General features: G+C 44.6%; 1 protein-coding gene across 1 annotated transcript; it reads right to left on the minus strand.

The window, feature by feature from the left end:
• Positions 1–5358: 5358 nt before the first annotated feature.
• On the minus strand, positions 5359–15535 carry qsox2 (quiescin Q6 sulfhydryl oxidase 2). The gene is made up of 12 exons (XM_070904837.1): positions 15301–15535; positions 13341–13441; positions 13177–13225; positions 12153–12258; positions 11286–11376; positions 10991–11136; positions 9205–9360; positions 8996–9125; positions 8184–8306; positions 7951–8101; positions 6791–6979; positions 5359–6265 (listed from the first exon to the last, which is right to left on the minus strand). Exons 1-12 carry the CDS (start codon positions 15533–15535, stop codon positions 5733–5735), a joined length of 2010 nt encoding a protein of 669 aa, XP_070760938.1. The 3' UTR covers positions 5359–5732.
• Positions 15536–16015: the final 480 nt, after the last annotated feature.

The raw sequence follows: 16015 nt of genomic DNA on the forward strand, positions 1-16015 counted from the left end.
CAGACAGTTAGAGACAGACAGAGAACAAGAGAGACAGACCGCTAGAGACAGACCGTTAGAGAACGAGAGAGACAGACAGTTAGAGAACGAGAGAGACAGACAGTTAGAGAAAGAGAGAGACAGACAGTTAGAGACAGACAGAGAAGGAGAGAGACAGACCGCTAGAGACAGACCGTTAGAGAACGAGAGAGACAGACAGTTAGAGAACGAGAGAGACAGACAGTTAGAGAAAGAGAGAGGCAGACAGTTAGAGACAGACAGAGAAGGAGAGAGACAGACAGTTAGAGACAGACCGTTAGAGAATGAGACAGACAGACAGTTAGAGAAAGAGAGAGAACGAGAGAGACAGACAGTTAGAGAAAGACAGACAGAGACAGACAGTTAGAGACAGACAGAGAACGAGAGAGACAGACAGTTAGAGACAGACAGAGAACGAGAGAGACAGACAGTTAGAGAGAGACAGTTCGAGACAGACAGAGGACGAGAGAGACAGACAGTTAGAGAAAGAGAGAGACAGACAGTTAGAAACAGACAGAGATGATGATTGTGTGTGTGTGTGTGTGTGATGATGATTGTGTGTGTGATGATGATGATTGAGTGTGTGTGTGTGTGTGAGTGTGTGTGTGATGATGATCGTGTGTGTGTGATGATGATTGTGTGTGTGTGTGATGATTGCGTGTGATGATTGCGTGTGTGATGATGATTGTGTGTGTGATGATGATGATTGTGTGTGTGATGATGATGATTGTGTGTGTGTGTGTGTGTGTGTGTGTGTGATGATGATTGCGTGTGTGATGATGATTGCGTGTGTGATGATGATTGTGTGTGTGATGATGATGATTGTGTGTGTGTGTGTGTGATGATGATTGCGTGTGTGATGATGATTGTGTGTGTGATGATGATGATTGTGTGTGTGTGTGTGTGTGTGTGTGTGATGATGATTGCGTGTGTGATGATGATTGTGTGTGTGTGTGTGTGTGTGTGATGATGATTGCGTGTGTGATGATGATGATTGTGTGTGTGTGTGTGTGTGTGTGTGTGTGTGTGTGATGATGATTGCGTGTGTGATGATGATTGTGTGTGTGTGTGTGTGTGTGTGATGATGATTGTGTGTGTGTGATGATGATTGTGTGTGTGAGTGTGTGTGATGATGATTGTGTGTGTGAGTGTGTGTGATGATGATTGTGTGTGTGATGATGATTGTGTGTGTGAGTGTGTGTGATGATGATTGTGTGTGTGAGTGTGTGTGTGATGATGATTGTGTGTTTGTGTGTGATGATGATTGTGTGTGTGTGTGTGTGTGTGTGTGTGTGTGTGTGATGATGATTGTGTGTGTGAGTGTGTGTGTGTGTGTGTGTGATGATGATTGTGTGTGTGTGTGTGTGATGATGATTGTGTGTGTGATGATGATTGTGTGTGTGTGTGTGTGATGATGATTGTGTGTGTGTGTGTGTGATGATGATTGCGTGTGTGTGTGATGATGATTGTGTGTTTGTGTGTGATGATGATTGTGTGTGATGATGATTGTGTGTTTGTGTGTGATGATGATTGCGTGTGTGATGATGATTGTGTGTTTGTGTGTGATGATGATTGCGTGTGTGATGATGATTGTGTGTTTGTGTGTGATGATGATTGTGTGTGATGATGATTGTGTGTGATGATGATTGTGTGTTTGTGTGTGATGATGATTGTGTGTGTGTGTGTGTGATGATGATTGTGTGTGTGTGTGTGTGTGTGTGTGTGTGTGATGATGATTGCGTGTGTGTGATGATGATTGTGTGTTTGTGTGTGATGATGATTGTGTGTGTGATGATGAGTGTGTGTGTGTGTGTGTGTGTGTGTGTGTGTGAGTGTGTGTGATGACGATTGTGTGTTTGTGTGTGATGATGATTGTGTTTGTGTGATGATTGTGTGTGTGTGTGTGTGTGTGTGTGTGTGTGTGTGTGTGATGATGATTGTGTGTGTGTGTGTGTGTGTGATGATGATTGTGTGTGATGATGATTGTGTGTGTGTGATGATGATTGTGTGTGTGTGATGATGATTGTGTGTGTGATGATGATTGTGTGTGTGTGTGTGTGTGTGATGATGATTGTGTGTGTGTGTGTGTGTGTGTGTGTGTGTCCTTGTTGCCGTTGCCTAGCAGTAATGACTTCCCACTTGAACACCAAGAATATTATTTACACGTCTTCACGTCGTAACCACGAGCTCACAAGTTCCATTTGAAAGCAGCAAATGTCTCATCTCATCAGCTGTTGGATGGACTGTGATGAGATGTGGTTCAGGCCTTCATGGCCCCCTCTGGATGAACTGTAATAACTCTGGTGATCCTCTGACTCTGGTTTTTTAAACTCAGTTTTAAACTTTGTCCATTTTAAATTTTGTGGTCTATTTAGCATTGACGTCTTATTGTAACAGCAAAATAATTCAGTGTTTTTAATGACTGTGGCCATCAAACTGTGTCTGACACTCAGAAGAAACAGACTGGGAATCTGGACCTGCTTCACCTGTTCATGTACTACCTCATTATTTATTCTCTATCTATACTTCACCAGTGCAATATATATATATATATATATATATATATATATATATATATATATCTTTTTTTTTATATCTTATATTTATACATACTCTCATTTCTAAATTTCTGCTACTTTCTACACTTGAATGGGAGCACCTGTAATTTCCCCCCAGGGATCAATAAAGTATTTCTGATTCTGATGACAATTGTCTTCATGAACCTGTGATAATGCTGAAAGGTCAATAAACTAAAAATAAACGAGTCAGTGAGAGTTGCAGCAACATCATTTATTCAGACAGATTATTTACATCCCATCAAAATAATACAACATACAAAGTAAAAGAAGGAGAGAACAGAGGACAGTTTTCATCGGTTTAGAGGTGGAGCTGTGAGACGGAGAGACGGTGTGTTCAGGTACCAGCAGATAAAGCAGTCTGCAGTCTCTGGTGATAAAAAACCTCCAGAAGCCTGATGAACAGGTTTCAGCAGGAGGATCGTCAGCTTCCGACTCGGCCACCGCAAAGATAAACACTGCTAATACATAAATATCACTGAGGATCAACACTGAAAAAGATCTGTTTACCTGAACACACCAGACAACACACCTGATGTTACTACAAACTCTTCATCACATTTAGACAGCGTTCATGTGGAATGTATGGAGGATCATTTTAGCCAGGAAGAAAATCTAACGTTAAAATAAAGAAATAAGATTATAAAGAAAAAAAAGTAATATTAAAAGGGAACATGAAAAATATGTGAATAAAGCTACAATAAGTAATGAATAAGAGAAAATAAATCAAATCAAAGATGGGAATGGGACATTTAAACAGTAAAAGCTATGATTTTATGGCACTTCTCAATAATAATCTGGCCATAAATAAATGTAAAAAGGAAATTAATTATTTAAATAATAAACAGTTCCTGTGAAATGGCCATTTAAAAACAGAAAGTGAAATTTAAAATCCTGAAAAATCAAAAATATAAAATCTTGAAAAACGCTGAATTGAAGACTTCTTTCTCAAGTTTTTGTTTTTTTAAAACGTAACTTCTTCTGTTTTTTTTTTACTTTTTACTAGTTTTCTTTTTCTGTTTAAAATGTTCAATTTGAACATTTAAATTTTATTTACGTTTTTATTCCTTTTAACATTTTAACAAAGTGCTATATTAAAAAATACATGTAATTTATTTGGACACAAATTATTCACAATGTAGGAAAATAATTGACGTCCTATTTTTAAATTCAGAATCAGAATTAGAAATACTTTATTGATCCCCGGGGGGAAATTACAGCTTCACTTAGTCGTGGCCTAATTAAACTCGGCAGCGCAGTAAAATAATTTAAGAAAATAATAATGTATTTGCCATTTTCTGTTTAAATTTAAAATTCTCCTTTTTAGTTTTATTTCTGGGCAAAAAACAAATAAGTGATGAAAAATCATCAACAGGTTTGAACAAAAGTTCAGTTTTTAAAGATATTCCACATGAAGTCACATGACCTTCATTCAGGTGTGTTTGGGATGTTTCCTGTTTGAGTTCAGACAGCAGAAATAAAGACCATCGTGACATCACACCGTCAGCTGATACATGACATCACTCATCCCGATGATGTTTTTAATGCTGTTTCAGCAGGAACCGCTCGGTGTAGCTGGAGGCTCCACTGTTCGTGACTGCTGCTGTTCTTCCTGAACAAACTCCAATGGAGTCGGAAAGTCCTGGAAAGACCTTGAAAGGTTTGAAACAATGTTGTCTAAATTCAAGGCCGGAAATGGTTTTGAATCAGTTTAAATGAAGTGATTTGTGTAATAAACTGAATGTTGGTTCTCCGAGTGTGTTTCTGTCTCCAGTTCTTGTTTAACGGGAGAGCAGCACATTAATGCATACAGATGAATTATGATATTGTAATTACCAAAACTGAATTGAATCTAATACTGGTAATACTGGCTCATCCACAACACACAATACTTCTTATTAAGGTTCAGATTTTAAAGAAGCATTTTTACACGTGAGTCTGACTTCCTTTTCTCAACTCTAGTAAGTTAGTTGTATTAGTGTTTGTAGTTTCCTCTGATACTGTTCAAAACATATCTTAACATGTGAGGGGGGCACTTACACACACACATCTATTTATAGATATATATGTTTATATATCTATATATAGATATATATGTGTGTGTGTGTGTTGGTACTTACTTGGGTTTTTAAGGGAATTTGAGGATCGAAGACGTGTTCATGTTAGAAAAATGTTTTCACATTCAGTCTTTCTCAAAATCAATCAAGAGATCCATTCATCAGGACACACACACACACACACACACACACACACACACACACACAGGAGGAGGCGGGGCCTGAGAGCACAGGTATGTCGTCTGTCAGCAGGTTAAACATTTGGCACAAAGTGAACACAGAAGAACTGGTCTGGTTCAGTCCCAGAGTGCTGCTGGTCCATCTGTCCAGCATGTTGAGTCCAGGTCTGACACACAGGTCTGAACATACACCTGCTCACAGGATCCAGTTTGAGTTTTAAATGTAAAAATAAATAAATCCAGACCTGAGAATCCGGTCCAAGTTTAAAACTGTTTCCTCAAACACAACAAATCCAGACCAGCTTCCTCATCTGAGTCACTAAAATCCAAAATCCAGTCCAATGTGGTCCAGTTCAGGACTGGGTACGGTGAGCATCCAGGAGAGAGAGGATACCTTTAAATGTGTTTTATTCATTGTCACTTCACTTATTATAAACACCTGAGCCCCGGTCAGTTTGTCCAGCCACAGTTCTAATAAAGTTTATTCAAACAAGACGACTCATCCTCAATGTTGACAGAAAGAGAGAGACGCAGTTTGCAAGAAGAGAAGACGAAAAAGACAAATATGGAGCTGCAGGTGGACGTTTATAAAAGACTGTTATTAAGACCAGCTGACTAATGGATCTTCTGACAGCAGCCAGCTGATCTCAGAACAGCTCAAACTGCAGACAGACGCTGACGATCTGCTGGTGAAAAGGTGAATTGGCTCCTGTAGCTTCTCTGGTTTCCATGGCAATGCACAAACAGCCATCAGTGTTCAGCGGTGGTCAGTCTGGCCCTCTATAAACCAATCTGGGCTTGTATAAACCGGTCTGGTCCGGATTGACCTGGACTGGTCCTGTATAAACCGGTCTGGTCCGTATTGACCTGGTATGGTCCTGTACAAACCAATGTGGTCTGGGTCAGACGTGGAGGCGGGAGTGTCGGAGTTTCCACCTCCTGGAACGGACTTTGAAGAAGAAGAAGAGGAGCATGAGGAAGAGGCAGGAGCAGATGTACAGGACCACACAAAGACTCATGTCCACACTATTAAAACCTAGACCTAGAATCCAAACACCTCCTCCTGCTGCTCCACCTTCTTCCTCCAACCCTCTCTCCTCCCCCCTCAGAGCCTGGTGTCCGGGTCGAGGTCCTGGCTGCTCCTCGGCTTTCCTCTCTGGCTCCTTCCTCTCTCCTTCTCCTCCTCTGTGCTCCTCGTGAGGCTGGATGGTCAGTACAGGATCAGGATCAGTATTAGGAGGAGGTGCGGGAAGATGTGGGGGAGTCAGGGAGTATTTGGGAGACAAGTTGGAGGCTCCATAGTGTTGTCGTAGGAAGAGGAGGACGTTGTCGTGGTTCCAGACGTGGACGCCATTTTTCTCCTCGTGGCAAGAGGAGCAGAGGGAGGGGCTCGGCCATGGAGCTTTAGGGAAAAGGGGGTCATCACTCAGAGAGCCTGGAGGAGGAGGAGGAGGAGGAGGAGGAGGAGGAAGAGAATATAAGAACCACCGTGATAAGCTGTCGGTCATTTATTGATAATCAAACATGAAGTAACTCCTGTTATTTTTCTTTGTGTTTCTTTGGAGTTAATCATCTCTGAGTTTTGGGTTCCCATAATTCTTTGGGGATTTAACAGGAAGTATAATGTCACCATGGATTCAGTTCGTATAGTTATAGTTATAGTCTTTATTAAAGTATCTGAATCAGCTGTTAGCAGCTCCTGGATCACTGGATCACTGTGAGACTGAAGGAAACGTAGAAACATGAAGATTCTCAGTTCTCAGAGACTTTTCATCAGAATCAGTTTTTCTCTCATTTATATGGTCCAGCACAACATCACAGGATCGGACCTGTCTGTCTTTTAAGGAGTCATTGACCTCTGAAGACTAAAGGTGGTTTTGGACCAGCCTCTCTCTAAGTCTCAAAGACAACATGACGCCATTCATGTTGTAGCAGTGTGTGTGTGTGTGTGTGTGTGTACCAGCCAGTCTGTAGTTGACCCTGTTGTGTTGGTTCCACAGCCAGAGGATCTGTTCCGGTCTGTTCTGGACTCTCTCCATGCTGACAGCTGCTGCCTGTTCAAAGTGTCGCCCACACTGCTCGCAGCCGAAGAACGTCCTGATGTACTGACGCATCACCTGCAGCACCGGAGCTGCCTCGCCCTCCAGACCTGCATGAGACACACCGCAGGACAGACATACAGGAGTCAAACACAGGAGAAGATGGAAAACACACACCTCTATGACAGGTGTGTGTGTGTGTGTGTTTCTGCTCTTGTACCTCCATCTTTGTGAGAAACAAAGTGGGCAAAAAAAAGCCCTGCTAGTTGTCTCAGGTGCAGTTAGAGGAGATCGATGAGGCTGAAGGTTTATAAGACACCAAGACTCTGCACAAGGTTTATAATACTGTGAGACTGTATATAAAGATGGCCGACGCGTCTCCAACGTAGACTGTATATAAAGATGGCTGACGTGTCTCCACCACAGACTGTATATAAAGATGGCCGACGCGTCTCCAAAGTAGACTGTATATAAAGATGGATGACGCGTCTCCACCACAGACTGTATATAAAGATGGCCGACGCGTCTCCAACGTAGACTGTATATAAAGATGGCTGACGTGTCTCCACCACAGACTGTATATAAAGATGGCTGACGCGTCTCCAAAGTAGACTGTATATAAAGATGGATGACGCGTCTCCACCACAGACTGTATATAAAGATGGCTGACGCGTCTCCAAAGTAGACTGTATATAAAGATGGATGACGCGTCTCCACCACAGACTGTATATAAAGATGGCCGACGGGTCTCCACCACAGACTGTATATAAAGATGGCCGACGCGTCTCCAACGTAGACTGTATATAAAGATGGCTGACACGTCTCCAACGTAGACTGTATATAAAGATGGATGACGCGTCTCCACCACAGACTGTATATAAAGATGGCTGACACGTCTCCAACGTAGACTGTATATAAAGATGGCCGACACATCTCCAACGTAGACTGTACATAAAGATGGCCAACGCGATCGAGATGTTTTGGCTTCACTTTTGGGGAGCTGTCATGTCGCCCATCTTACACAGTCTATGGAGTGTGTGTGTGTGTGTGTGTGTGTGTGTGTGTGTTAATGTGTGTGTACCTGTGTTTTCCAGAACGGTGGGTGTGGCATCATGTTGGACGGTCAGGACGTGGAAAAGAGTCCAGAGGGAACATGGGTAACCTCGAAGCCCTGCCCTGCTGCCCTGGCAACCAACCCAGCGAAGCTCCGCCCCCAGGAACACACCTGAGATCTGGACAGGACACAGGAAATTAGCTGCTGATCTGTGTGTGTGTGTGTGTGTGTGTGTGTGTGTTTGTGTGTTTGTGTCTAACCCTCATCTTGTTATCCACCAGGTCCAGGACTGCCTGGTAGGGGATTCGCTGCAGCGGCAAACTGAGCAGCCAATCAGAGAGAGTCTCCATCAGCTTCACCACAGAACCTCCACCTGGATACAACTGCACAGGTAGACAGACAGAGAGAGACAGAAACAGAGAGAGACAGAGAGACAGACAGGTGGTCACTTGTATTCTGAGCAGCATGCCAGTACAGGACTAACCACAGACCACTAACTAGCTACAGGAAGTGGACAGTGGGCTGTAGTCCCAATGAGACGCTCAGTGTGTTTATGTGCATTTCCTGCAGTCAGCTGATTTCTTAAACATCATGTAAACAGAAACCTGGTCTCCACAGGTGGGCAGGCGTCTTTTCTATTTGACTATTTGACATCTTTACATTCTGAGCAGCATGCCGACGGGGCCGACCGGGGGCCGACAAAGGGCCAACTGGGAGCCGACCGGGGGCCGACAAAGGGCCAACTGGGAGCCGACAGGGGGTGGACAAAGGGCCAACTGGGAGCCGACCGGGGGCCGACAAAGGGCCAACTGGGAGCCGGCGTGGGGGCCGACAAAGGGCAAACTGGGGGCAACTCTGGGCTGCTAAAGGCTGAGCCGTCTGCCTCCACGGGCCGATAGTGAGCCGCCCGGCTGATCTCACGTTCATCTTAATTCACAAAGTCCGGCTCATCATTTTTTGGATAATTCTATTCTATTCTAATTCTAATTCTAATATTTTGTCAGACTGAGTAAGTTCTTCCACACAGACGACCTTCAACACAAATATCTTCTCTGTGAAGCTCTCTTCTTACCTTTGCAACCAAAGTGACAAAGTCCTTAAGGATCTTCAGCTCCTCCCCCTCCAGTGTATTATGGGTAGCCAGTTCGACTCTCAGCAGGTAGTGGAGGGCTGACTCCAGATCAGCCGTGTACACCTTCGACCTGCAGAGACAGAAACAAGTTTACTGATGATCCACTGACTCTACAAACTGCACCGAGCCGGTCTAACAGAGTCTCTGACCTGTCGAAGTCTCTCCAGGGCTCCATGCTCTGTTTGTCTGGCAGCGCCCCCATCTGACCTCCACTGGAAGTGCTGCTGCTGGCCAACTTAAACCTGCGCTGAACTCCTGGTAAAGTCCTCAACAAGGAGGAGAAGAAGAAACGTAACCGCTTCTGACTGAAGAAGGAGAAGAAGAAGAAGAAGAATGTTTTATGTGACTCATGTTAAAGAGGAGGTATTCTGTTCATGTCCAGCTCTATATCTTTATTCTGGGACTCCACTAGAGCAGCTTTACATGATCCACAGATCTAATAAGTCCTTCTTCATCTTATTGTGGCCCTTCATGCGGCCCCTCAGTTCACCCTCTGTCTGACAGCGTCTGAGCTCCTGTCTCTTCAAGGCCCGCCTCCCTAAAAGGCCACTTTCCTCTGATTGGCCAGCTCCCTGCAGCCCACGAGGGGCAGGGAGACGCCTCTGAGCCCTGAACACAGCGCACCGCTTCATACTGAGCCTCTGTGGCTGACTGCAGGACAGCAACAGTAACTTGGAACATAGAGACATGGGGACTAAATGTTATGAACTTCCTGTTTATCAGACCACAAATGAGACAAGAAGTAGGTTGGAAAAACGATGCTGCTGGCGACTGGGCCTCACCGATTACTGTACAAAAACACAACTTTATTCACTGATTTTGGTGAGACTCCATCATTTGATGGGTAAAATGTTTTCTGGTTTTCCCTCTGATGTCCTCCGGCTGCTCTGCCTCAACTCTCTGTGATTTACGGAGTTTCCTGATGGACAGAAAGCTTTAGAAACTACCTGCTAACTGCTGCTAACTGTAGCTGCCGTTAGCTCAGTTAGCTCTGAGCACCAGGGGAGTGTTGGTGTTTACACCGCCAGCAAGAGCTTTGGACCGCCGGGAGGAGGAGGTTTTCAGCTCCGAGAGTCAGATGGTTAGAGTCAGCTAACTGAGTTACGACTCTGAGAAGGAGCGCAAGTTTAATTTAGTCTCTAAAGCTCCTTTCACACATGCAGTGTATCCCTGAAATGTTCAGGAACATTTCCTGGATGGGGTCATGTGTGATTGGGAGCAGGGATAGATATTCAGAGAAATCTGTGTCGCCAGTCTCTGCCTGAAGACTGGTGACATTTCAGGGACAAGCACGTAAAGGGCTACACATGGAGCAAGAGAACCAATCACAAGACTCCACTGAAGACGTATTTGAACCCTCGACTTGTTTACAGTTGCCTCGCCGGTGATTTGTTGAATATGAAATACATTACAAGAACATTGGCACAGAACAAAAACAGTTCCTCGCTTCATGTTCCTAAAAATAACAGACGGCCTTGCCCAATCTTCTTCTTCTGTTGAGTTTTATGGTGGTTGGCATTCATTCAAGTGTTGCATTACTGCCATCTGCTGACTGTTCTATTCTGGCATTGCCATGACATGAGTGAAAAGGCACAAAGTGCAAATGTTCCTGAATGTAGCTGCATGAGAATCACTGGCGCTGCCTGAAAGGTTCCCTCAGTAATCTACCAGGAACCATGAGTGAAGGAGGTTTCAGTGTTTTAAAGGATCTTCATCTCCTCCACCTGCTGACAGACTTCCTGTTGTTGTTACACCTGCATGCACCTGTCCCTTTCACCTCACACAGTGTCTTTGTCTCATGTCTCTCCCACCTCACCCCCATCAACTCCCCCCTGAGGAGGCGCCTCACATTCTGAAAACCTCTGTGTTGTATCACTGAGACTCCTCACGAGTACGGAAGTACTTTAACATGTGTGTGTGTGTGTGTTCACTCACACGTGCAGGTGTGTGTGTGTTGCGTTTGGGTGCAGCAGGTAGATGGAGGGGAAGGTTGTGATCTTCAGAGTGTCTAGCAGGGGGAGGTCAGAGCTCAGAGCTCTCTTCACCTCCACACCTGAGTACTGCAGCAGGTCCAGGATCACCTGAGAGACAGACAGACAGGCAGGCAGACAGGCAGGCAGGCAGACAGACAGACACGCAGACAGACAGGCAGACAGGCAGACAGGCAGGCAGTTAGAGCCTCTGCTCTCAAGTTGAAGTTGAACTGTGTCTTCCTTTATCAGAGTCCTACCTCTCGTCCTACATAGGAGTCTGGCTCCTCTATGATGATGGCAGTGTAGTGATCTGACCTTTGACCCAACAGAGGGAGCAGCGCCACAGAGCTACAGTCAGACAGACAGATTCAGTTAGCTGTGATATGAAACAGAAAATATTTTCATTGTTGATTACTCTGCTCTGTATTTTCTCATGTCGGCTATAAAATGTCTTTAAGTTGTCTTATTCTGTATTTGGTATGTTTCCTTGAGAAATGACTCTAATGATTAACTCTAATGATCAACTTCAATCATCATCATCACTTCAATGATTGACTGTTGAAATATTGTCCCTCTGGGGGAGTTGGAACCGGAGAATAATTGTCAGAGTTTTTGCTTTAAAATGACTCACACAATTAATTAATTATCAAAAACATCTTTCTGGAATCCGATAAAATGGATTGATTGAATTATTTCAGCTTTAATATCAGCGATCAAGTGAGAAATGTTTCACTTTGTTTAATGAAAACAATACAAGCGTTTTCCTAGTTGTTAGTGAGGGATGATTCACAGAGAGAGACTGCACTGAAGGTTCATCTGAGGTCAGTCAGACAGGTTCAGTCCGGTTCTATCGGGTTTAGTCCAGTTCTGTCTGGTTCAGTCTGGTTCAGTCCGGCTTAGTTGGGTCCAGTCTGGTTCGGTCCGGTTCTGTCTGGTTCTGTGCGGTTTAGTTTGGTTCTGTCTGGTTCTGTCCAGTTTAGTTTGGTTCAGTCTGGTTCTGTCGGGTCCAGTCTGGTTCTGTCCAGTTCAGTCTGGTTCTGTTCAGTTCAGTCTGGTTCTGTTCAGTTCAGTCCGGTTCTGTCTGGTTCTGTCCGGTTTAGTTTGGTTCAGTCTGGTTCTGGTACCTGTATGGTTCCAATGGAGGACAGTGATCAGGCCAGTCCAGCTTGGTGTGGTTCTGAAGGATGTTCAACATCAACTGTCTCACTGACTGGATCTCTCTATCTGCACCTGGAGACAGAGAGACAGTTGCGGTGTGATGGTTCATTCTTGTCGTTGGGAACACATACATGAAGCCTGTGGGACACGACTGAAGGCCTCAGGAACAGGCAGTGTGAGACAGACAGTGTGAGACAGACAGTGTGTGACAGACAGTGTGTGACAGACAGTGTGAGACAGATAGTGTGTGACAGATAGTGTGTGACAGATAGTGTGTGACAGACAGTGTGTGACAGACAGTGTGTGACAGACAGTGTGAGACAGTGTGAGACAGATAGTGTGTGACAGACAGTGTGTGACAGACAGTGTGAGACAGTGTGAGACAGATAGTGTGTGACAGACAGTGTGTGACAGACAGTGTGAGACAGATAGTGTGTGACAGATAGTGTGAGACAGACAGTGTGTGAGACAGACAGTGTGTGAGACAGACAGTGTGTGAGACAGAAAGTGTGAGACAGACAGTGTGTGACAGACAGTGTGTGACAGACAGTGTGTGACAGACAGTGTGAGACAGATAGTGTGAGACAGATAGTGTGAGACAGATAGTGTGTGACAGACAGTGTGAGACAGACAGTGTGTGACAGACAGTGTGTGACAGACAGTGTGAGACAGACAGTGTGTGACAGACAGTGTGAGACAGATAGTGTGAGACAGATAGTGTGAGACAGATAGTGTGTGACAGACAGTGTGAGACAGACAGTGTGTGACAGACAGTGTGTGACAGACAGTGTGAGACAGATAGTGTGTGACAGATAGTGTGAGACAGACAGTGTGTGACAGACAGTGTGTGACAGATAGTGTGTGACAGACAGTGTGAGACAGACAGTGTGTGACAGACAGTGTGAGACAGACAGTGTGTGACAGACAGTGTGTGACAGACAGTGTGGGACAGACAGTGTGGGACAGATAGTGTGTGACATTGTGTCTCACCTCTGTAGGTCGTCCCTCTGTCTGTCTCTGGACTGTGAGCCCGAAAATACTGAAAACAAACAGATCAATTATGTCATTGCACAGTATTAGTACACACTGTAAACCCAGTAGACTCAGTACACAGTACTGGTACTCTACATGTAGTACACAGTATTTTGACGTACTTTGAATGTTGGGTAGAACTTGATGCTGTACTCTTTACAGACGTCAAAGTTTTCCTCCAGAGCGCAGTCCAACACTGCCACACTGATGGTCTGCTGCCAGTCTGAGAGAGACAGACAGGGAGAGAGACAGGGAGACAGACAGGGAGAAGACTTAATAATAACAATGAATAATGTGACTAGTGTCTCTGTTATAATTCCTGGAATGTGGAACCTTGAAGTGGACCACAGCAGCAGAACACCATAGCCAGTTACTGTCAGCTCAGAGCAGGAACCTGTGAGAACAGACTGCCACAGTGAGAACAGACTCACCAGAACCAGACAGACGCAGAAGGAAAAACTCCAGAACCCCCTGAATACCTGAAGCCAGCGGAACAACACAGCTCAACACAAACTGACCTCATGAAGGAGGATTCACTCCAGGACTGGACCAGACTGGGGTTTCTCATAAACTGGACTGTGTAGTTATAACACACACACACACACATGAACTGTTTACTCCTGACCAGTGTGTGTGAGTGTGTGTGTGTGTGTGTGTTGTCTCCGGCTCTCTGTCTCTCAGGATTCAGGGGGGCGACAGGGTCTTTGTCTCTCAGATGTCCTTTGACTCTGACAGCAGGTCCACATAAAGAGTGTGTGTTTGTGTGTGTGTGTGTGTGTGTGTGTGTGTGTGTGTGCGTGTGCGTGTGTTAGTGGCAGCTGGTGTCCACTTGAATTATTCCCCAGAGAGGTGGGGCAGATGGAGACTAAAGACAGCAGACAGATTCCCACAGGTCACTGTGTGTGTGTGTGTCTGTCTGTCTGTCTGTCTGTCTGTGTGTGTTTGACTATTACATTTCACTATTTACATACAAACTGACAACAAGACTTTACGGGCTTTATTGCAGCTGTTTTAGTTCAACTCCTCTCAAATGGTGAATATTTCTTAAACAATCACATCACTAAATTAATACAAATTATTATTCTCGTTATTATTATTATTATTATTATTATTAATGTGCTGGTTCAAAATTTGTTTGAAATCAATATTTACTGCACGGACTGAACTGTGGATATATCGATATTTGATTAGAAGTCTTTGCTTCAGAGCTCAGACTCTCCTGTTAGCTAACTGAGCTAACCGCGTTATAAATATGATAGATTCAATAAATAAAACCGTCCCCATTAAATCTAGTATTTCTTGTGATTCAGGTACCATTTCCTGGTACAGTGTTTTGTTGCTCAGAGACCTAAATGAACTGAAGTGTTACCTGTCTGTTGCCTGGCAACATGAGCTCATTTATGGGTCAGCACAACTACCTGTTAGCTTAATGAAGCTAACTGGCGCTAACATCGTCTGTCTGAGCGGCGCAGAGCGGTGATGGTGGGTCATAGTTCATCTGTTACAGCCTCAGCGTCCTTTACTTCCCTCCGTTGGAGTCGGTGTTGTCAGTTAAGCTACATGAATCTACTGGAAGTCCAATAATCCATCCGTTTGTTAATAACATTAAGATTCAGCTAGTTTTAGCCAACAGCTGTTTAATTAATACTGCACATTAAACTAAATTAGTGTTTATTCAGATAAATATTAAGTGAGTCATCTCTACACTAAGGTACTGTTAGCAAGATTAAACCAGTGTGCCATTCTTGTACGGAATCACGCCATCAATCAGAACTTCAGTCAAAAATCTGCTACTTTTCAGGTGCTTCACACAACTTAAAACATTTAAGGGATCGTATGCCACACGACGCGGAGTTGAGATATAACTGTAAATAACTGTTGGATTTTGGAATGTATTAATGCCGAAATAAAGAGAGGGGGGTTGGGGTATACTAGAATCAGAAAACACACCGAGTGATACATTAAGACTTGAATGAAGTAAATCGGCATATTTTGAATGGAGTGTGGTGTTGCTGTTCACAAAGGACACTAGCAAGAACCGGGGCGGATGGGGAACCAAGCCGAGTGTGTTTACTGTGGTACCTTTGACGTCCTGGGCCAGGGCCTTCCATGTGCTGGAGTACTGGATACAGTGTCCACACCAGGAGGAGAAGAACTGGACCAGCCAGGCCGAGGAAGAGTTACTGACGGTGGACTTCAGGCTGCTGCTGCTCAGGATCACCAGCGGGTCCTCCTCTGTGTACAGCCGGGCGGAGGCTGCCAGACACCCGTGGACGAGCCAGAGGACGACCGCCGCTTTGAACCAGAACCGGAGCATCCCTGCGGTCCGGGGAGAGACACACCGAGAGCTGGCTGTCAGAGAGCTGGAGAGATTCTGCCGAAAACAAGCAGAGAGACCCGGGAGACATGAGAGCAGATGCTCCGCTAACAGCTACGTGTGTTTACAGCAGAGAGCAGCAGAGGACAGACGTCTCATTCTGAGCGGGTTTCCCGGAAACCGAGAACATGACAGGGTTGTACACGACACCGTAAAACATAAATATATCTGTACAATAAAAACTTTATCAGTGACAGTTATTAGGACATAATCAGAAAAAGAGACATTAATCAGGACAATCATTTCGCCTTATCGGTTTGGGTTGCTATGGTAACGGCTCTACAAATGTCTCTGTTTTGACCGTAGAGTATGGATCACGTTTTAAGAGACGATCTTTCTCAAGAGACTGACGCACCAACTGACGCAACAAACGTGCTGCCTTCAAGCTGCTCGAAGATCTTCAGCTCGGAGAGTAAATTG

The sequence above is a fragment of the Enoplosus armatus genome, chromosome 4 (genome assembly GCF_043641665.1).
Source record: "Enoplosus armatus isolate fEnoArm2 chromosome 4, fEnoArm2.hap1, whole genome shotgun sequence".
NCBI lineage: Eukaryota > Metazoa > Chordata > Actinopteri > Centrarchiformes > Enoplosidae > Enoplosus > Enoplosus armatus.

Coding starts and splice junctions, on each gene's coding strand:
- qsox2 (XM_070904837.1), bottom strand. CDS start 15,535: ATGCTCCGGTTCTGGTTCAAAGCGGCGGTCGTCCTCTGGCTCGTCCAC. Junction 9,361..10,990: donor ACACACACACACCTGCACGT/GTGAGTGAACAC, acceptor CTCCTTCTTCAG/TCAGAAGCGGTTACGTTTCT. Junction 6,980..7,950: donor CACCGTTCTGGAAAACACAG/GTACACACACAT, acceptor TGTCTCATGCAG/GTCTGGAGGGCGAGGCAGCT.